The sequence below is a fragment of the Corythoichthys intestinalis genome, chromosome 17 (assembly GCF_030265065.1).
Source record: "Corythoichthys intestinalis isolate RoL2023-P3 chromosome 17, ASM3026506v1, whole genome shotgun sequence".
Lineage (NCBI taxonomy): Eukaryota > Metazoa > Chordata > Actinopteri > Syngnathiformes > Syngnathidae > Corythoichthys > Corythoichthys intestinalis.
In genome coordinates, this window is record NC_080411.1 from 14208256 (window position 1) to 14231708 (window position 23453).

Consider the following 23453-nt stretch of genomic DNA (forward strand, 5'->3'; position numbering starts at 1 on the left):
TTGTTATGCTTCTTACGGAGCCACTCCTTGGTTTCCCTGACTGTGTGCTTCGGGTCATTGTCATGTTGTAAGACCAAGCCACGGCCCATCTTTAATGCTCTGACTGGGGGAAGGAGGTTGTTCCCCAAAATCTCACAATACAGGGCCCCAGTGATCCTCTCTTTAATACAATGCACTCGTCCTGTTCCATGCACAGAAAAACACCCCCAAAGCATGATGCTTCCACCACCATGCTTCACAGTAAGGATGGTGTTCTTGAAATAGTACTCATCATTCTTCCTCCAAACACGGTTAGTGGAATTATGACCAAAAAGTTCTATTGTACTCTCATCCGACCACAAAACTTGCTCCCATGACTCCTCTGCATCATCCAAATGGTCATAGGCACTTAAGACGGGCCTTGATATGCGCTGGTTTAAACAGGGGAACTTTCCGTGCCATGCATGATTTCAAACTATGACGTCATAGCGTATTACCAAAGTAACCTTGGAAACGGTGGTCCCAGGTCTTTTCAGGTCATTGACCAACTCCTGTCGTGTAGTTCTGGGCTGATTCAGGGCTGATTCCATACCTTTCTTAGATCATTTAAACCCCACGAGGTGATATCTTACATGGGGCTCGACTCCATTGAGATGGACCGTCATGTTTAGCCCCTTCCATTTTCTGATGATTGCTCCAACACTGGACCTTTTTTCACCAAACTGCTTGGCAATTGCTCCGTAGCCCTTTCCAGCCTTGTGGAGGTGAACAATTTTGTCTCCAGTGTCTTTGGACAGCTCTTTGACCATGTTACAAGTTTGAGTCTTACTGATTGTATGGGGTGGACAAGTGTCTTTATGCTGCTATCGACCTCAGACTGCTGCATCTGATTCAGGATAATACATGGAGTGGAAGTGGACTTTTAATAAGCGGGCTAACAGGTCTCTCAGGTTCAGAATTCTAGCTGATAAACAGGTGTTCAAATACTTATTTGCAGCTGTATCACACTGTGGCGGGGCTCTTGCTCCCAAAAATGGCAACCGAAGCAGAATGATGTTTTTTGAAGTGTTTTTATTAACAACGTTCCCAACAAATAACAAGCAGTGTTCTGATCTGCACCACTGCGTGACTCCAAATGACTGAGGTAGGAAAGGTAGGTCTGTCCTTATATTTCTCCTGGCCCCTCCCCTTCAGCCAATTAACTCAAAAAGTTTAGTTTTCTGTTCAACAACTCCAGTTTGTTCAATATTAGCTTCACTATAAATTAAAGAAAAATACAATAAACTAAATACTGGTTCTACCATACCGAAAAAACATTTGGAAAGAAAAATAAATTTACGATGGCCAAAAACTCAAGCCGTATTGAGACGTCACTCGCTGACGGCCCGCTCGCGATGTCATAAAACCGGGAAGTGAATGTGCGCTCTGTTTTGACAGTTCAGCATGGGAATTGAGGATGACTACATGTGGAAATGTTTGTTAGGAGTGAGTACGGCATAACGATGTTGTGGCGGCAGTCTAGTGTGCACCCCAGACCCCCGCGATGCCTAAAGATTCAACAGGTACGGTGTGAATGTACGTGCGCACGTGTGTGTGTGTCAAATGAATAATATTGAAAACGCCGAGTTGGCTGTGTCTCATGCGTTATATTGCGGACGCCGAGTCTCCCCGGGATCTGACGGGGCTACTCCGTCACACCATCCACCTCCTCCCGAAGGTTGACAAAGTCTTGGCAACCTAGAGAGGTAGTCAGCTACCAAGTTCGATTTCCCAGACCGGTGTTTGACAGAGAACTGGAAGGGCTGCAGCGAGAGGTACCAGCGTGTCAACCGGCTGTTATGGTCTTTCATGGAGTTGATCCAAGTCAAGGCCCTATGGTCTGTCTCTAGATCAAACTCTCTCCCCAATAAATAATATTTTAGGCTCTCCAGAGCCCACTTGATGGCTAGTCCCTCCTTTTCCACCACTGAGTATCTGGCTTCACGCGGTAACAGTTTCCGGCTCAGGTACAGGATGGGTTGCTCAGCTCCAGGGTCACCTTGTGCAAGAACTGCTCCGAGGCCAACATCCGAAGCGTCCACCTGGACCAAGAAGCGATTGTTAAAATCAGGACTGCGCAACACTGGAGATGAACAGAGGAGTGTTTTTAAGTCTTCAAAGGAAGTTTCACACTCCCTTGTCCAAGTCACTGGATTCTTTTTGTCCTTTGTAGTCAGAGCAGTGAGTGGGGCAGCGATTGTGGCAAACTGTGGGACGAACCTGCGATACCACCCCGCAAGGCCAAGGAACGCTCGCACCTCCTTTTTTGTGCGAGGACGAGGACAACTCTGGATCGCTTCCACCTTGTCAATTTGGGGTCGTACCTCTCCTCCGCCCAGTTGATACCCCAGGTATCGGGTTTCCTGGCGTGCCCACTCACATTTGGATACATTTAAGGTCAGCCCCGCCTCCTTGATCTTCCCTAATACTACCCTCAGGTGTTTGAGATGTTCTTCCCATGTGCTACTGAAAATCACCACATCATCCAGGTAAGCTGCACTGAATGTTTCACAGCCTAGAAGAACTCTGTCCATGAGGCGTTGGAAGGTTGCTGGGGCGCCATGCAGGCCGAATGGCATTACTGTAAATTGATACAGGCCGGTAGGTGTTCGGAAGGCAGTGTATGGTCGGCTGGAGGCCTCTAGCGGTACCTGCCAGTAGCCTTTACACAAGTCCAGGGTCGTAATGAAAGATGCTGAGCCAATGCGATCTAAAAGGTCATCTATTCTTGGCATAGGATAAGCATCGAAAGCAGAGATGGAATTCAGCTTTCGGAAATCAATGCAGATGCGCAAAGAACCGTCCTTCTTAAAGACAATAACGACCGGGCTGCACCACTCTGATGTTGATGGCTCAATGACTCCCAGTGTCAGCATTGACTCCACTTCCTGCTTCAGCTGTTCTGTCAGTTGCTGGGGGATCCGGTATGGGCGTTGACGAATGGGGTTGGTGTCCTTCAACCGGATTACATGCTGGGTTACGGTGGTCCTGCCAGGCTCCGCCCTGAAGATGGATGGTATTTCCTCGAAGATGTTCTGAAGGTCGGCAGCTTGGTCAACTGAGAGGTGAGCTATGTGAGGGTCAGATGGATCGTTGACTACAGGAACACCAGGATCTTCATCATCCACGTCCATTTTCCTCACTAAACAGGTGATGTCTGGATTTTCTGGAGAAGCCGCCTTCCATTCCTTCAGCAGGTTCACGTGGTAGGTCTGCTTGGTCTTTTTCTTGTCTGGCTGATGTATTTCGTAGGTGACTGGTCCCATTCGTCGCAGGATGGTGTAGGGGCCTTGCCATTTTGCCAATAACTTGCTGTTGGATGATGGAAGCAACAACAATACTTTCTGGCCCGGATGGAAGTCACGGTGTCTGGCTTGTTGGTCATACCATAGTTTTTGTTTCTTTTGCGCCTCTTTCAGGTTCTCTTCAGCCTCCTCGAGATAGTCGGACAGCCGATCCCTCATTTGCAGCACATACTGGACGATTCCCCTCTCACTGGCTTTGGACTCCATTGCCGCCCATGTTTTGCTCAGCAAGTCCAAGGGTCCCTGCACGTCCCATCCATACAATAGCTCGAAGGGAGAGAATCCAGTGGATGCCTGAGGTACCTCTCGGTAGGCGAATAAAAGGAATGGCAGCCATCTGTCCCAATCGCTACCTGTGTCGCCAACAAATTTCTGCAACATCCTCTTGAGCGTTTGGTTGAATCTCTCGACCAGGCCGTCTGTTTCCGGATGATAAGGTGTGGTGCGCAAGGCTGTAATCCCTAACTGTTTATGAAATAATTGTAAGAGACGTGAAGTGAAATTGGTTCCCTGGTCAGTCAGGATTTCATCGGGGATCCCGACTCGGGAGAATAACTGAACGAGGCAATGGAGGACAGCTGGAGCAGTAATGGTACGTAATGGAAAGGCTTCGGGATATCTAGTGGCATAGTCACAGATTACGAGAATGTACTGATGGCCCCGAGCACTTCTGACCAACGGTCCAACAATGTCCATGGCAATTCGGCGAAATGGTGTGGATATTATCGGCAGTGGATGAAGGAGAGCCCTGTCAGATCTGCGAGGTGACGATGTTTTTTGGCAGGTCGGACATGTGGTGCAATATGTTTGTATGTCATTATACATGCCTGGCCAATAAAACCGAGCACTCACGCGCAAATATGTTTTGTGACGCCCAAGATGTCCAGCCCACGGGAGAGTGTGTGCAACGTGCATGACTATCTGCCGACAGGACGCAGGAATCACCAGACGTTTTTGAGTATCGTTAACAATGTATAATAAATCATTGATGAGAATAAACTGTTCTTTGCCCGTGGCACTAGAATTAGCAATAGCATTAGCATTCACGTTCTTAAAACAGTTTTGTAGGGTTTTATCCTGTCTTTGCAACTCTGAAATATTCTCGGGTATCTTCCACCCCTCCTCAATATTCAAGTCGCTAGCGTCTGAGCCACTTAGTTTAAGCTGCTTTTCGATTCGCCTCTGGCGTTTGGACTTTCTGGGCCCTTTGAGGCCTCCTTCACAGATGCTGTCATCTAAATTTGGTAAGGGCTCTAAGCCCATTTTTGTTTGAGACCGTGTTACAACCGGACAGAAACCATGGTTATTCAACCCATTCACTCCCCCTTTTTCATTTTTCAAAAGTTCTAACAGTACAGGGAAATCTGTACCAAGGACCAGGTCAACTGGTAAATTTTCCACTACTGCAACAGTCATCAAGTAAGATTGTCCATCAATTCTTACAGTCACTTCTGCTTTGGGATATGTATGACTATCACCATGAACACATACAATATCAGTTTTTTTGTTATAGTCTATACAGGTCAGTGGAACCAAGTTCTTTTTTACCAGTGAGGCAATACTCCCACTGTCCAGCAGTGTTGTCACTGGCTGGCCGTTTAAAGTCACAATTTTTAATACATGCTTGTTCGAATCCTGGTTAGTTAACCGTCTACCCTCTGCACGAGGCGCGTAACAGGCCCCAGTTAGCTTATCCCTTCGTACTGGGCACACAGAAGCTTTATGTCCCTGTTGCTGGCAGTAATAACAAATAAAGGGCTTACCCATCCCAGGCTGGTTTGAAGCAGAGTTGGGTGTACCTCGCGAGTTGTTCATAGGCTCCCTCGTATGTCGTGCTGGTGTAAACTGCTGGGCAGGTCTAGGTGCTGAGCTGGTGGGTCGTGGAACTCCTCCCCGACGAGCGTTTTGATACTGCAGTGCCAACTTTGCTGCAGTCAGACCATCGTCAGGTTCATGCTCTCGGACCCAGGTGCGGACGTCAGCAGGCAGGACACGAAGCAGCTGCTCCAGGATAACGAGCTCCCCGATTTGCTCCTTGGTGAGCTGGTCTGGACGCACCCATCTTCGGTAAAGGCCTTTTAAACGGTGGTAGGTCTCGGTCGGTGTCTCTCCAGGTGGAATCATGGTGGTGCGGAACTGCTGTCTGTAGGTTTCGGGTGAAATGTCGAACTTGGCCAACAGGGCTGCTTTTAGGTCTGAGTAGCGGTGTGCTTCCCCTTCATCCATGGCTGTATATGCTTCCAGCGCTTTCCCCGAGAGAAGTGGCACAAGCCGGCATGCCCACTCAGTCTCTGGCCATCGCCAAGTCTTCGCTATTCTTTCGAAACGTAACAGGTAGTTCTCGAGGTCTTCTCCCTTCTCATATGGCGGAATTTTCGGCTCAGCTGCATATGGCCTCGGCTCCATATTTGGCGGTGGAAGGTTGTCTCCGGCGCCCTCTTCTGGTCCCGCCCGCAATGTCGTGGACTGTCCCAGAGGCCGCCTTGACTGGGCAGGTGTAGGCAGCGCCATCCGCGGGCTGCCCACGCTGGATAACCCGTCATGTTCCGCTGAAAAGGCCGGGGTAGCTGGTCTCAGCGAGACACGAAGGTTGCGTATCTCGTCCAACATCCCCTCCTCTCTCCTCTGCTGACCCGCCATAAACTCCTTCATGAGGCCAAGGAGCTCCCCTATGGGTTGCTGTGCTGCTGCAGCCCCCTGGTCCACTGAGAAGTCTTCCTCCTCCTCCATCTTTCGCTGTTGGGAACGTCGTTTTCTTCGGTTTGCCATCCCACCACTGCCACCATATGTGGCGGGGCTCTTGCTCCCAAAAATGGCAACCGAAGCAGAATGATGTTTTTTGAAGTGTTTTTATTAACAACGTTCCCAACAAATAACAAGCAGTGTTCTGATCTGCACCACTGCGTGACTCCAAATGACTGAGGTAGGAAAGGTAGGTCTGTCCTTATATTTCTCCTGGCCCCTCCCCTTCAGCCAATTAACTCAAAAAGTTTAGTTTTCTGTTCAACAACTCCAGTTTGTTCAATATTAGCTTCACTATAAATTAAAGAAAAATACAATAAACTAAATACTGGTTCTACCATACCGAAAAAACATTTGGAAAGAAAAATAAATTTACGATGGCCAAAAACTCAAGCCGTATTGAGACGTCACTCGCTGACGGCCCGCTCGCGATGTCATAAAACCAGGAAGTGAATGTGCGCTCTGTTTTGACAGTTCAGCATGGGAATTGAGGATGACTACATGTGGAAATGTTTGTTAGGAGTGAGTACGGCATAACGATGTTGTGGCGGCAGTCTAGTGTGCACCCCAGACCCCCGCGATGCCTAAAGATTCAACAGGTACGGTGTGAATGTACGTGCGCACGTGTGTGTGTGTCAAATGAATAATATTGAAAACGCCGAGTTGGCTGTGTCTCATGCGTTATATTGCGGACGCCGAGTCTCCCCGGGATCTGACGGGGCTACTCCGTCACACACACAAATAAATTGTTAAAAAACACCTACGATGAAAATTTCAGACTCCTCCATGATTTCTAAGTGGGAGAACTTGCAAAACAGCTGTGTGTTCACTTATTTTCTTCACTGTATATATATATACAGTCAAGTTGTCACAATCATTTCAATTGTCAATATGTGCGTGCAGGTCCCAGTGTTCTTTTCTGTGGAAACATGGTCGAAATGGCTTTTTGAGTTTTAAAGATTGCTGGTCCCAAATTTTAGGGGTAACATGGGAAGTCTTACACACATGAAATGGAATTCAGTTATTTCTTATGAAGAAAATACATTAATGATGCGAGCTTGGTCATGGAACAGATTGTGTTCATATAATGAGGGTCCACTGTAGACTGTCGCTACTGTTGAAACATGGAGGAACATAAATTATGCATATCTTGAATCAGCAGGACAAAGAAATTTCAAGAAAATCAAGGTATTCTAGAAAAACGTGATACCCAGAGTCTGATAACTTAGTTAGCGATCGCTGGACCTTCATCCATAAAAATGGTTAGAAGCACCCATGAAATCACATAACAAGTGGTTTTACATGGCCTATTATAAGTATTCATCCACTTCGGTGTTTTCCATTTTATTGCATTGAATCAAAATTTGGTTTTCCGCCAAACACAACGTCACTGTTGGGGGGAAGTCACATTAAATGTTTTAATTATAACACAGATATAACTTCTCGGTTGTAAGTATTATCAGATTTCTTCATTCTGTTTTTTATTAAGTCAAAGTAGCACATGAAAAAAATCTTTTACTTTGGAAAGCAACAGTTCACATTTTTGCCAATTTTGAGACATCTTACTATCCAAACAAGCTTCTTAAAGAGGCTGCAACAACGACTCGATTAAAATGGATGAATGAATTAGTTGCAAACAAATTTAATAGTCTATTTTTGCCGGCAGCTATGAGCAATCCCGTTTGGGTCCTTTTTTGTGTGTAATGAGAGGCTGCGCGCGTGCGCGCCAGTGATTAGAGCAAGAGAGAGAAAGTTCACTGCTACCCTCAGGTTGGGTTGCTGAATCAATAATATGAAATGTCGAGAGTTAGATTGTCTTCTGTGTTGCTTGTGTGCTTCCGTCAGATGGATCATGAAGTTCTAAGCTAGTTAGCAATTATGCTAATGCGTGCTTTTGGAGAAACATTGGCGCATGAGTTATTGTTAGATCGTAAAGTTGAAAGTAAATTTCTTTTTATAAAGAAACCACACACATAAACCCATTCATACAGTACAGTCCCTGAGAAAAGTCTTGTCGCTTATCCATTTTGTAGAAACAATTGCTAATAACCTGACTTTGAATTATTCAATTGGTTTCAGACATGGCTCATATGAAAGCTAAGACCCTCCCAAATGATGTTGAATGTACAAAAATATATTTGTTTCACTGAAAAAAATTTATCATTTAATGAAGACATAAGGGTCAAATTTTGGCAAGACCAAAGTTTTGTCACCTACAGAAAGTAGTGTGAAAATTGAACAAAAAATGTACTTGAAATACAAAAATATGTTACATCACATAAGCGAATTAAATAGTGCTGGTGACTGGGCTGGCCAGTCCTGGAGGATCTTGATTGAAGTATGCGATGGAGCACCATCCTGCTGCAGAATTTGTCCCTTTTTATGGTTAGGAATGTAAGAGTCAGCTAAGATTTGTTGATATTTCAGACTATTTATGTTGCCTTCCACCCTGCAGATCCCTCGCACACCCCCATACTGGATGTAACCCCAGACCATCATTTTGCCACCACCAAACTTCACTGTTTTATGGCAAAAGGTGGATTTTTCATATGAGTCTTCCATTGACTTACACCACAGTTGCCGCAAATATTGCAGGAGACCTACTGGAGCCCGCATGGATCTGAGATTCACTCAGAAAACAGTGAAGTATCTTTAAGAAGATACTTAAGTAAGAATCTTTTTTTCAGTGAAACAAATACATTTTTGTACATTCAACATCATTTGGGAGGGTCCTAGCTTTCATATGAGCCATTTCTGAAATCAATTGAATAATTAAAACCAGGTTATTAGCAATTGTTCCTACAAAATGGATAAGCGACAAGACTTTTGCCAGGGACTGTATAACAGCTTAGAGTCTCAACACAAACTGTTCAAACTGTAAATTGTCGTACAAGAAAGTAGGCCTGAACGATATTGGAAAAAACTATTGTTGCGATTTTTTTGAGGTGTGCAATATATTGCGATATTATATTGCGATAGTAAAAAAAAAAAAAAAATATATATATATATATATATATATATATATATATATATATATATATATATATATTTTTTTTTTTTTTTCTTAAAGAAATTTTCACTAGATGACTTGAATAGCTGTTTGGAAATACTTTGCATGACACACCGTGACCACAGTGTATTCATATAATACCGTTTCATTTGTGAATGATTAAGATTGCTGTACTGTATTATTATGAAGGGATCCAGGAAGCAATGTCTGCACAAAATAGATAATTTATTGAACACAATATTTGACACTTCAACAGCAGCAAATACATTAAATGACAAATAAAAGAGCAGGTGCATTCGTCCCCTAAGTTTTTGACAAAATATAACAATAAATAAAAACTTCTGTAAAATAACAACAAAGTTGTAAACATAGTTGAACAAAAATATTAAATATGACAAGAGTTGTTCACAAACTATAACAATAAATAAAAACCTCAGTAAAACAATAAAGTTGTCAACATATTTGAACTTAAATATTAAATCTGTCAAATAAAAGTGCAAGTGCATTAGTCCCCTGAGTTGTTTACACAAAATATAACAATATAAAACTGCAAAACTGCAACAAAGTTGTAAAAATATTTAAAAAATATTAAGTATCAAAACTTTATGTGCAGCTGTACTATAGTTATTTGAAAAATACGATTTACAATTAATTTAAATATAAAAGAAACAGAAACCCAATTGAACTTGTAAATAATTGAACTGAATAACAGCAAATAACTGATGAATAACAGAACCATTTTAACTCCCAAATTTCCTGCCTTCCTGATAGCTGTCACATGAATAAAAAGAAGAAAAGACATTCCTGCAGCTGTGCTATGTATTTGTCTGCATATCATCCACCTGCCAAGACTACTAGTTTATCCACCATTGCAGGCTTGAGACAAGAACGTTGGCACGTAACAATGTTCCCACCTGTACTAAAAAGCCTCTGATGGGAAGCTCGTAGCAGGAATGCATAGATACCTGCGTTTTAAATGGTCCCACATGTTCGACGGATTACTTCTTGTTGAGGCAACCATGGCGAGGCACTGTCAACAGGGCTGTTTTTTGTTCCTTATATTCTTGTCGATAGCCAAAATACTTCCAAAACTCCTTTTGGAGACAGTCTTCCCTATTCAACGTGTTGCTTGCTTTCACTTTGAAAACGGCCCCTCCTCCCTCAGCTCTGCTGTTCGGCCCCTCCTCCCTCCACTCCGCTGTAGCAGGGGAGGGGGAGGAGCCGATGACTGCGAGTTGGAGGGAATGAGGCTGTGCGCTCTCCTTCCCGCTCCTTCCTCAAAACAAACGTTTGTGGATTTAAAAAAATGAAATGAAAAAACTATCGCACGTCCTTGCGATGGGACTATTGCGCATGCGCACATCGCGATGGCGATGTTTAAACGATATATCGTTCAGGCCTACAAGAAAGTGCTGTTAAATTAGATTTTATCTTCATTGTTACTTACAACATGCCTAAAACAACTTCAAGTTAGCGTGAAGGTAATTGAGAAAAGTGACATTTATTCGATAATTGTTTAATTAATTGGCCAATTAATCGATGATAAAAAATAATCGTTAGTTGCAGTCCTAGCAGCGAATGCTTCTTTGTATGTCATCAACAGAGTGGTAAAAAGATATTTGTGGACATGGTTATATCTCTTTGAATGGTAAACATGTTGCGTATGTTGCCTATCACAGATCAGTGAGCTGAGCGTGGACATGGAGAGCAAATACCAGGAGCTTCGGTCAATGCAAGACGATAAGGATTCCATGCAACAGCAGATAAGCAGATTGGTAAGAAGAAAAGTGCAAACCACTCATTTAGTAAAAGTCCAAATCTAGGGATGTCCCGATCCGATCACGTGATCGGAAATTGGGCTGATCGTACCATTTTTCAAAGAGTCGGAATCAGGTAAAAAGGATCGGGTTTTTAATTAAAAAATGTTTTCTGCTTCATGCTCGTGCAGCCTCTCACCCTTCCTCCTGCTGCTTTTCTTGCTCAGCAGTGCAGCTTGCCTTTGGTACTTAATGATGATTGACAGGTCATGTTCGACGGGCTAAAAAGTAACAAAATAATCCAGAAATACAATGGTATAAATAAAAAATATATACGTTTTATACTCCGCACCACTCCCGGAAAATGAAGTACTGTAAAAAGTACAGTAACATGTAACATGTTTGTAACTTTTGTTCAAATAAAAACAACAAAAAAGTTTTTCTGTATCCAATCGGGTCTCTGTATCGGCAGATTCTCAAAATCAGGTGACTCAGACTCTGATGTAAAAATATACGAATGGGACATCCCTAGTCCAATCTGAAGCTATTTCTGCTTAGAGCAGTACTTCTCAAATAGTGGGGCGCGCCTCCCCAGGGGGGCGCAGAGCGATGCCAGGGGTGGCGCATGTGACCTCGGGGAACATGCTTTTTTTTTCTTTTTTTTTTTTTGCCTTACTAGAATAAAGTGTACTTGCACATCCACTCAGCTAGTGGCTGTGGCACTCTCATTTTCAAAGTGCGAGCAGTATTTTTGAATTAAGCAAGAGCACACAGAAGAGAGAAATGAAGAGCTGTGTGCCGTTTTCGAAAGCTGTTTTTTGGCCGGACTCACGCAGCGACCCACTGTCTTCTCCGGTTCTCTCGTGTCCGCCCGAGAAGTGCCATTTTCGGCTTGGGATCGTCACGACGACCGCCCTCACCTACGGTTCTCCCTCGGCCGCCGAGAATGCACTTTTTTCGGGCCGTTTGCCTTTTGGCTTTGACATTTAATACAGTGGTAGATGAGGAAAGACCACTGTTTACTGTGTCTAAAAATGATTATAGCGGACAGCCGGAAGCCAAATCAATTAAGACGCCACCTAAAGACATTAGACCCCAATCTCATTGATAAGCCGCTTGGTTGTTTTTCAGCGAAAACGTGCCGAATATTGCCAACAATCATCCCGCTTTGTCAGTGTTATAATCAGTAAACCAGTGAGCACTGTTAGCATGCTCAGTGCAAAATAACCCCGCACCATTGCAAACTGGAGGTGATACTGTGAGCAGCGAGCAGCGAAAATAAAAACTGTCTTTCTGTCCAAAGACTTTTTTTTTTTTCTTCTTCAGTTTTGTTTTTTCAGAATTTTTTTTTGGCATATTGTCCTCATGAGTTAATGTTTCCAATCAATTTAAATTTGTTATTATTTACTGATTTTATTTTTCAGTATCAAATGGTCAAAAATGTATCTTGAGTGTATTTTTACAGTTTGGATGTGACTTTTTTTTAATTCAGGCAAATTGATGCACGTTAAGTCTTTTCTGTTACAAACAAAACAATGTTAATAAAGTTATACTTTATAAGTTGATCTCTGTTATTTTCTCTAATAGAAAAAAGGACACAATGTGAGGCAGAGGCGTACTTATAATAGTAATATTATAGACAAATGATACTATTTACAGTGCCGGCAGAGTTTGGGGGGGGCGCAAAACATTTACGTCTTCCTTGGGGGGGGGCGTAACAGAAAATAATTGAGAAGCACTGGCTTAGAGGAACAGTTGGTAACTCTTCAATTTTGGTCGATTTTAGCGACGCCGGTAGACAAAAGCGGTAGTGTTTTCCCTCAAGGAAGACTGCGTTTCCCATGAGGACTAGCACACACCCACAGTGTTGTAAAATCATCAATCAATCAAAAATCAATCTCCCAGTTGTGAAGGGGGCTGTGTGAAGGATAAATAGTAATACGGTAATGACTCCAATTGTAGCTAAACAATAGCATATGACGGTTAGCAACCGTGTGGCTAACCACCCCACCTGAACTCGTCAGCACTGACGGCGGGCACGCTAGCGAGTGAAAGCCAGGCCAATGTTTATTCTGTATATCCTGTTAGCCTGCCTTTTTTCCTCCTCAGACAAAACCTTTTGTCTCTTTTGTTGCTCTGCCATCTTTCCAGAATTAGCGCGAAAGCGTCCGCCTCGACTTCTGTCTTTATAATGAATGGGGAAAGGGGGAAGTGACGTACCCTGTAAAGCAGTCAGCACATTCGTAGTTTTGTTTTTGTGTCCTCGAAGTTAATTAGTGTCGGTGAAAGCAATAGACCCCCTCAAGATATAAAAGAGGTACCATATGACAACATATGATCACAAATGTTATGAAAATATTTTATAAAGGTTAAAAAGTTACCTATTGTTGCTTTAAACCTTTGCTGATGGGACCGTAGTCATTTGTGTGAAGGAAGTATTTTTAACATGGCTGTCTTTTTCCCTTTAGAGACAAGAACTGCTGCAAGCCGAGCAAGAGAGAACCAAGATGGCTAAGGCGGCGCAAGGTACTCAACTGCCACACTTTATTAATTTTCACTCAAGTCCATCTCTTTTTGAGGAATTTCTAAATAGTTAACTTTCCCCGTTGTTAGAGGTGTGACAATTAGGGCTGTCAAAATTATCGCGTTAATGGGCAGTAATTAATTTTTTAATTAATCACGTTAAAATATTTGACGCAATTAGCGCACATGCCCTGCTCAAACAGATTAAAATGACAGCACAGTGTCATGTCCACTTGTTACTTGTGTTTTTTTTGTTTTGTCTCCCTCTGCTGGCGCTTGGGTGTGACTGATTTTATAGGTTTAAGCACCATGAGCATTGTGTAATTATTGACGTCAACAATGGCGAGCTACTAGTTTATTTTTTGATTGAAAATTTTACAAATTTTATTCTAACAAAAACATTAAGAGGAGTTTTAATATAAAATTTCTATAACTTGTTCTAACATTTATCTTTTAAGAACTACAAGTCTTTCTATCCATGGATCCCTTTAACAGAATGTTAATGCCATCATGTGGATTTATTGTTATAATAAACAAATATAGTACTTATGTGCAGTATGTTGAATGCATATATCCGTATTGTGTCTTATCTTTCCATTCCAACAATAATTTACAGAAAAATATGGCATATTTTAGAGATGGTTTGAATTACGATTAATTACCATTCATTAATTTTTAAGCTGTGATTAACTCAATTAAAAATTTGAATCGTTTGACAGCCCTAGTGACAATATATTGAAATGGTTATATATCGCGATACTTTGTAGCCCAAATGGTCATCAATTTGCTCCCAACAAGTATTTGATAAAGGTGTCACTGCTTAAAAAAAAGGAACCAACAAGTTGCTACCAAAATCTGCCCCAAAAGGAAAGGAAGTGACTGAAAATCAACAGGAAATGTCCTGAAATGCCCTAGTTGTTATTCTCATTTCAATTCGTTCTGAGATGTCAAATTCCCCTTTGTTGTCTGTGATGTCATGGCCAAAAGTGGACAGAAAATCTGCTGTGCAGCCGGATTATAAAATCTTGCCTCTGGCCTAACACGGCTCATTTTCGTTTGTCAGAAGCGGAACAGTTGAAGAAGGACTTCCAAGCACTGAAAGAGGGAAGCCAATGCCGGGAACAAGAACTCAACACTCGGCTGACGAAGGTGACTTTAACAGACGTTCTTGCAGCATTTCACTCTTCCCGTCATTTTCTGATTAGGGGTGTGACCATATATCGAAAGGTGATACATAGCGATACTTTGTAATCTAAAAGGTCATGGGTAAGCTACCACCAAGAATCGATTTATCGTTTGAAAAAGGTGTCATTGTTTAAAAAAAAGAAACCAACAGATTGCCACCAAAATCTTCCATTAGAATTGTGTCTATATTATCTCAATGACACTGAAACCAGAGCATGTCTTATAGGCATTTGCAGGTCACTTCCTATTCATTCATGCATTCATTTCCCATGCCGCTTATCCATTTTAGGGCATTTACAGGTTAAGTCACGTCATATTTAACCCTCTGGGGACATACCTTAGTCACCTCCTTTTCAGTAACCCATAATCAACAAGAAGTGACCTGTAAATATCTGAAAACAAACAGAAAATGACCTGAAATGCCTTAAAATCAACAGGAAGTGACCCGGAAATGCCCCAGAATCAACAGCAAATGACCCAAAAAGTACAGAGTGTGGCTGAAATCAATAGGAACTCTGTCATAAATACCAAGAAATCAACAGTGAAAAGTGACCAATGAACAGGAAGAAGGCCGGAAATGACCCAAAATGTACAGAAAGTGACCTATGAACAGGAAGAGACCTGGAAACCACCCAGAATCAACAGGAAATTACCCAAAATGTACAAGCAGTGAGCTGAATTCAAGAGGAAGTCACTTGTAAATACCCTTAAAGCAACAGGAAGTGACGGATTAACAGGAAGAGACCTGAAACTGACCCAGAATCAGCAGGAAATGACCCAAAATGTACAGGAAGTGAGACAAATCAATAGGAAGTCATTTGTACATACCCTGAAATCAACAGGAAGTGACCGATGAACAGGACGAGACCTAGGAAATGTCTCAGAATCAACAGAGAATTACCTAAAATGAACATGAAGTTAGCCAAAATCAACAGGAAACGACTCACCCAGAAATGCCCCAAAATCAACAAGAAATGACCCAAAATGTCCAGGTATTGAATGAAAAATCAACAGGAAGTGTCTGGGGAACAGGAATTGCCCCAGAATAACCGGAATTGCCCCAGAATTGCCCCAGAATCAACAGGAAGTGACCCAAAATCTACAGGAAGTGACCCAAAATGTACAGGAAGTGAGCTGAAATAAATAGTAAGACACTTATAAATACCCTGGACTCAACAGGAAGTGACCGATGAACAGGAAGTGACGTGGAAATGCCCCAGAATCAACAGGAAATGACCCCAAAATGTACAGGAAGTTACCCAAAATGTACAGGAAGTGAGCCGAAATCAATAGGAAGTCACTCAAAAATACCCTGGACTCAGCAGGAAGTGACTGATGAACAGGAAGAGACCCTGAAATGCCCCAGAATTAACAGGAAATGACCTAAAATGTACATGAAGTGACCGATGAAGAGTAAGTGACCTGGAAATGCCCCGGAATCTACAGGAAATTACCCAAAATGTACAGAAAGTAAGCCAAAATCAATAGGAACTCTTTCGTAAATACCTTGGACTCAACAGGAAGTGACCGATGAACAGGAAGTGACGTGGAAATGCCCCAAAATCAACAGGAAATGAGCCAAAATGTACAGCCAAAATCACTAGAAAGTGGCTCGTAAATACCCCGAAATCAACAGGAAGTGACTGATGAACAGGAAGTTACCCATAAATCTCCTAAAAGGAAAATATTTCGCCCTTTATTATACGTTTTTTTTTTTTATTGTAATAGTCTGGCAACCACAGCTGCCTGTATTTTACCATAAATTTAACAGGCTTTATTTTTACCACGTGAAACCCGGTTTAAAATGGAGCACCTTCAGCCCCAGGGACCCGCGTACTCAGCGTTTTCGTGTACGCTCGACTGATTGCCAAGCACAGAAGGCATTATTTCATGTTCCGGGGCGGCCTACGCCGTCGTAATAAGTCACATCAGCGCGCGAGTCACGCGTTTGCCTTCTTCTCGACACAGGCCGTGGAGACGTCGACGAGGACGTCGCAGTCCCTGGAGAAGCTGACCAATGAGAAGAAGGAGCTGGAAACACAGGTTAGAACTTGTTGATGACCGAGCGCACAGGAAGTCATTAACACGCATTTAAAAAGCAACCGAGCGTTCTGAAAAGCTGCTCGCCGCAGTGTGTGATGATGTAATCCTCACGTGGCGTACTGTGAACTATGAAAGTAGAAATAATTTCTTCTGGCGTCAAAAGTGATGCCACTGTAAAATAAAAAAGTCCAATCAGCCAATTTTAGGCATGTAATACATCAAACTTTGACAAATTCTAGACTTATTTTTGTCACAATTTAAGGATGTTTATCACTTTCTTTGGCAGCCAAAGAATAAAAAATCACATTCATTCTTTAACTATACATGAAAAAAGGGCTATAAGAATATACTTAAAGGGAAACTCGCACTTAGAAGGCTTGTAGGCTCTAATAGGCCAGAATTGTTCTCTATTACTAAAATATGTCATTAGAAACACATACAGTGCTGGCCAAAAGTATTGGCACCCCTGCAATTCTGTCAGATAATTCTCAATTTCTTCCAGGAAATGATTGCAATTACAAATGCTTTGGTAGTAATATCTTCATTTATTTTTTCTTGCAATGAAAAAACACAAAAGAGAATGAATTTTTTGTTAACCATTATTATTTTACACAAAAGTCCAAAAATGGGCCGGACAAAAGTATTGGCACCCTCAGCCTAATACTTGGTAGCACAACCTTTAGGCAAAATAACTTCGAACATCCGCTTCCGGTATCCATTGATGAGATTCTTACAATGCTCTGCTGGAATTTTAGACCCTGCTTCTTTGGGCAACTGCTCCAGGTCTCTGAGATTTGAAGGGTGCCTTTTCCAAACTGCCGTTTTCAGATCTCTCCACAGGTGTTCTATGGGATTCAGGTCTGGACTCTTGCTGGCCACTTTAGAAGTCTCCAGTGCTTTTCTCTCAAACCATTTTCTAGTGCTTTTTGAAGTGTGTTTCGGGTCATTGTCCTGCTGGAAGACCCATGACCCAGCTTTCTCACACTGGGCCCTACATTATGCTGCAAAATTTGTTGGTAGTCTTCAGACTTCCTAATGCTATGTACACGGTCAAGCAGTCCAGTGCCAGAGGTAGCAAAGCAACCCTAAAACATCAGGAAACCGCCGACATGTTTGACTGTGGGGAATAGAGCTGGGAATCTTTGGGCACCTAACGATTCGATTACGATTACGATTCAGGGGCTCCGATTTGATTATAAAACGATTATTGATGCACCCCCCTCCTTTTTTTTTTCTCTTTTTTAAAAAAAATGTTTTGTACATTAGTTCCAAAATTGTTCAAAAATACTCTCAGGCTAAACCACACTACTATTTCAGTATCAAGTTAACATATAGCAGTAAACAAATATACAAAAATAACATTAAATAAAAAACTCCAGTCCCCATTCTGTATCAGCAGCTTTAAACTACATTCAATTAATTTAATGTTGTGAATCAACCGTTAAATTTGTAAAAATTGCTCCCGTTATTCCATAATTTCCCTTTTGTCTACTTTCAACATGTGAAAGTTTTAAAACTATTTTAAAGATAGATTCAAGTCAATATTTTACCGATTTAGGAGTATTTTAGATAAAAAGTTAATTAGGTTTGTTTGGAAGGTTCGCTACAACAGCCTTGCAGGGAAGTGTACTGCTTTAAGATGGCGGCCGTTTATAACGGCCGCATCTAGCTTTTTGTAGATGTGCTGCTAACACTACCAAATCTATATCGCATCTAGTCCTATGTAAATGATATCCACCGTAACATTATATGGATGTACAGCTTTTCGGCAGCAGTCAGGTATGTTGTTGTGTTTTTTTATCTCGTTGCATGAGTTGAGCTAGAGCCGTGAGTTGAACATTGGCATTACCCGAGGGGCCGGGTAATGGGAAGCATGATGTTTAGCTACTCTCGCTCCGTTCCGTCCCGAAGACGGCGCGGCGCGCTGAGTGTTGTGTACTTCCGCTTTACTTCGCATATTTCAATAATCGGAATTTGGATGTTTGTGAATCGTTCTCGAATCTTCCACGGCCGAATCGCGAATAATCTAAGAATCGGAAATTTTGCACACCTCTAGTGGGGAATGTGTCTTTTTTCTTTGAAGGCCTTGTTTTTTTTCCTTTAAACTCTTATGTTGATGCCTTCTCCCAAAAAGCTCTAACATTCTTCCAAAATGTTTTTGGCTTTCTCAGGTAAGTTTTGCCAAACTCCAACCTGGATTTTTATGTCTCTGGGTCAGAAGTGGGGTCTTCCTGAGTATCCTACCATAGAGTTCCTTTTCATTCAGATGCTGACGGATAACATGGGTTGACATTGTTGTACCTTTGGACTGCAGGACAGCTTGAACTTGTTTGGATGTTAGTCGAGGTTCTTTATCCACCAACCGCACAATCTTTCGTTGAAATCTCACGTCAATTATTCTTTTCTGTCCACATCTAGGGAGGTTCGCCATGGGCTTTACACTTATTGATGACACTGCGCACATAGACACAGGAACATTCCGGTCTTTGGAGATGGACTTTTAGCCTTGAGATTGCCCATGCTTCCTCACAATTTTGCTTCTCAAGTCCTCAGACAGTTCTTTGGCCTTGTTTCTTTTCTCCATGCTCAATGTGGTACATACAAGGACACAGGACAGAGGTTGAGTCAACTTTAATCCATTTTACCTGGCTGCAAGTGTAATGTAGTTATTGCCACCACCTGTTATGTGCCACAGGTAAGTAACAGTTGCTTTCAATTACACAAATTAGAGAAGCATCACATGATTTTTCAGAGGGTGTCAAAACTTTCGTCCGGCCCATTTTTGGAGTTTTGTGTAAAATGACCATGATTTAAAGAAAATTTTCCATTTTCTTTTGTGTTTTTTCATTGCAAGCAAAATATATGAAGATATTACTACCAAAGCATTTGTAACTGTAATCATTTTTCTTGGAGAAATTAAGCATTTATCTGACAGAATTGCATCGGTGCCAATACTTTTGGCCAACACTATACATTATTGCGTTTTAGTTTAAAAAATCTAGAATATTAAGTACATGTTTTGATCTACGGAGGGCACCATGTTTAACGCACGCAATGCACACTGGGGGTGATGACGCGGTTGGGCTGTACTGGGAGGATAGCTGTGCTAGCTAGCAAGCGAAGCTAGTATGACGACTGGCATGATTTTGTCACATTCTGCTGCTGGTCTGATTGTTTTGCTACAGAGATGTGGGATGAGTTCCCAACGTCGTACCTGCATCCAATTCCAGGTCATCAGCAGTGTCTTTAAACCGATCCTAGGCAGCTTGCCAAGATATTGACTTGCTTCCAGTTGACAATTTGTATATCCCTGTTACAAGTTGCATCATTGCCTTGTTTTTTTCTTTGTCTGCCACTCCCTGCAGTTTTCCCTCAGTTTTTTTTTTCAATTGTTCCCGACCTACTGTCATAGACCCTTTTTGTGTTTTTCTTTTCGCATACATTTAGTTACTAATGTTCCGTATTTCCGAAGATAATGCCAAGATGTCTTTGATAATAAATTTCTCTAAAAAACAAAATTTCACCAATGAAAATGATGTCAAATACAAACCAAGATAAGAGGGGTGTGACATTATTTTCGAAAAATAAAATAGTTTGCAAACAAAATCTTACATTAGAATTAGAGGTGGGAATCTTGTGGCACCTAACGATTCGATTACGATTACGATTCAGAGGCTACGATTCGATTATAAATTAATTATTGATGCACTCCCCCCCTCCTTGCTATTAGCAGCTTTTAATGTTTCATACATTAGTTACAAAAACTGTTAAAAAAAAGAAAGTAAAAACAATAAATAAAATATTCAAGTCTCCATTCTTTATCAGCAGCTTTAAACTTCATTCAATTTATTTAATGTTGTGAATCAACCATTAAAGTTGTTAAAATTGCTCCTGTTATTCTATAATTTCCTTTCTGTCTACTTTCGACATGTGAAAGTTTTTAAACTGTTTCATCATTTAAAGATGGATTTAAGGCAAGATTTTGCCGATTGAGAAGTATTTTAGATAAAAAGTTAATTAGGTTCGCTCGGAATGGTCGCTACAACAGCCTTCCAGAGAAGTCTACTGCTTTAAGATGGCGGCTGTTTACTAACGCCAGCGAATTTGTCATTTCGCATCTAGTTTTTTATAAATGTGCTAACGCCGGCGAGTCTGTCATTTCGCATCTAGCTTTTCATACATGTGATATTGGAGTTGATGGCACTGAAGGTCCACTTTGCAAGTCATTTCCTGTCCATTGTAGGGCCTTTACAAGTTACTTCCTGTTGATTTAGAGTCGCTTCCTTTTCAGTCACCCAAAATCAACAGGAAGTGACCTGTCAATGCTCCAAAATCAACAGGAAATGACCCGTAAATGCCCCAAAAGGAAAAGGACCGAAATTCAACTGGAACTGACCTGAAATGCCCCAAAATGCAGGAGGCCCGAGACCGAAAAGTGGTATGCAAAATGGATTTGCCATGTGGCGTTGTTTTTTGCCATGTGGCAAAATTGATTTTGCCATGTGTCACAATGGATTTGCCATGTGGCGTTGTTTTTTGCCATGTGGCAAAATTTATTTTGCCATGTGGCTTTTTTTTGCCATGTGGCAAAGTGGATTTTGCCATGTGGTATTTTTTTTTGCCATGTGGCAAAATGTATTTTGACATGTGGCAGTTTTCTTTTTTCTTTTTTTGGTATGTGGCAAAATGGATTCTGGTTAACGGCATTTTTGGGGGGGGCGGGGTTGGGCATTTTTCTGGGGGTATATGGCATTTTTGCCTGCCATGCACGTCCATGCCATTGACGGCTATGCACATCTAAATTTTCCATTCATTTTAAATGGCAGAAAAACATGTGTGGCTGTGATTTTTGACCATACACTTACCATTAGAGCGCATTGACATTCAACTGGCACCTAAATAAGTCTATGCCATTGATGGCTATGCACGACCAAATTTTCCTTTCAAATCTATTTTGCCACATGGTTAAAAAAAATGCCACATAGCAAAAAAATGTCACATGGCAAAAAAAAAATGCCACATGGCAAAATCCATTTTGCCACATGTCAAATACCACTTTTGGTTCTCGCGGTCTCTCCTAAAATGGACTCATTGCCTGGTATTGGCTGGTCCTGATGTCCAATCCGTTAGAAGTGGGAGGGATGACAGTGAATGAACGAATGCCAACCTCCCAGTTCAAATGGATCAGACGTCTACTATGATAAATTCATTGAAATTCACAGCAGACAGATGAAAATAGCTTGTTATTCTGTTTATTAGTTGTTTTGTTGAATATCCTAGAACAGTGGTTCTTAACTTGGGTTCGATTAGTAAGTCTAAGGGGTTCGGTGAAGGTAAAGAAACGCAGAGCCCTATTTTCGTACATTGGTCAAATCGAGGCAAAGTGGCTTTTTAGACTATTTTGGACTGTTTGCTTCCAATTTACAGGCTTAATCCATTTCTTTTAACTGCTACTCCTCGATCTGATGGGAGGAGGAACTGGTTTGCTCAGTGGAAAGTTGACTCGCACTTGGTATGAGGGAATACAACAGACCAATGGTCTCAAATTTTACCTGTTCATAAAACATGCTGTCAAAATGAGAAGAATTTGAACGGGAGATATATTGGTTTTGAATTTTAAAAAAAAGGCTTGATTATCTAATTCCGAAAGGTTCGGTGAATCCGCTAATAAAACTTGTTGGGTTCAGTACCTTCAGCAAGAATAAGAACCACTGTCCTAGAATGATTTTCTGACCCACGTATCGATAATTGTTGTATCGCCATATCATGAGATCGTCGTGAACCTTGTATCACAAATCGTATCGTCTCAAGAGCTACCGAGATGTTCCCACCCCTACAAGATAAGCTTCTCTTTAATGAATGAGTGATTATGCTGGGATGTGTTGATATGGAAATGTTCCTGAAAGAGTCAGAAATTGTGACAACCAACCTCGTTCTCCCCTATATTTATTCATAATGGCTGGCAAAAGTGACATTCAGTGTTCATGACATGCGTGAACATCAACTGATTCTCCCAGCCTGCTCGCCGTCGCAGAAACTCTAAGGCCGAGCGGCAGCAGCGGCGGGATAGAGGCGGGTCTTAGTCGGGCTTACATAATTGCGAGATGGAGAGAGAAGCTGTTCTGTCTCCCTCACAGTCTGTCAGCGCTCGTACAGCGTTGCTGGCGCTAGTTGCGTTTGAGCGCTTTTTTTGATGCCAGTGTAGCGGTGCTGTGTTTTTAGCCAGGGGTAGCAACGGGGCAGGTATGGACATCGCGGCGTTGAGTCACGCTTTTTCCGGAGGCGTGTACTCACCTTGCTGCCAGGTATGATTCTTTGCATTTTTGCTACAGATACAGCACAAACCCCAACTGTTTATGCAATGCAAATGCAAGTCCTCATGGTTGGCTTCAGTTTGGCAAAATTGAGAATTACTCTACAATATTGATGAACTAAGGCTGCCACAACTGATTGATTAAATTGATTAATAAATTAGTTGCCAACGACTTTGATAATCTGTTTTTGCCGGTAGCCATGAGCAGTCCTGTTTGGGTCCTTGTTTGTGTGTAATGTGAGGCTGCGTACTCGCGCCAGTGATTAGAGCAAGAGAGAGAGAGAGTTCACTGCCACATTCAGGTTTAGTTGGTGTATGTTGTTAGATCCAGTGTTTCGCCGTCAGAGGTCAGTAAATGAAGCCAATTGTATTGTTTGTATTCTTTGTTGACGAGACGTTACTACTTAGCACGGAGTGCTAAGCTAGCTAGCGATGATGCTAATCAATGCCTTAAGTGTCCGTTTGTATTGTGTTTTGGTGAAGCATATTCACATTTTAGTTGTTGTTAGACCGTAAAGTTGTCTTTCTTTTTATAAAGAAACCACACACATAAACCC

General features: G+C 41.9%; 1 protein-coding gene across 3 annotated transcripts in view; it reads left to right on the forward strand.

Annotated features, from left to right (window-relative positions):
• clip1b (CAP-GLY domain containing linker protein 1b) overlaps nucleotides 1–23453 on the forward strand; it is a 57355-nt gene that overhangs the window by 20137 nt on the left and 13765 nt on the right. For all 3 annotated transcript variants that reach the window (XM_057819211.1, XM_057819212.1, XM_057819213.1), the window contains 4 exons: nucleotides 10755–10850; nucleotides 13301–13358; nucleotides 14419–14504; nucleotides 16509–16583. In XM_057819211.1, the coding sequence (XP_057675194.1) occupies nucleotides 10755–10850; nucleotides 13301–13358; nucleotides 14419–14504; nucleotides 16509–16583 (315 nt within the window). The remainder of the gene's footprint in view (nucleotides 1–10754; nucleotides 10851–13300; nucleotides 13359–14418; nucleotides 14505–16508; nucleotides 16584–23453) is intronic.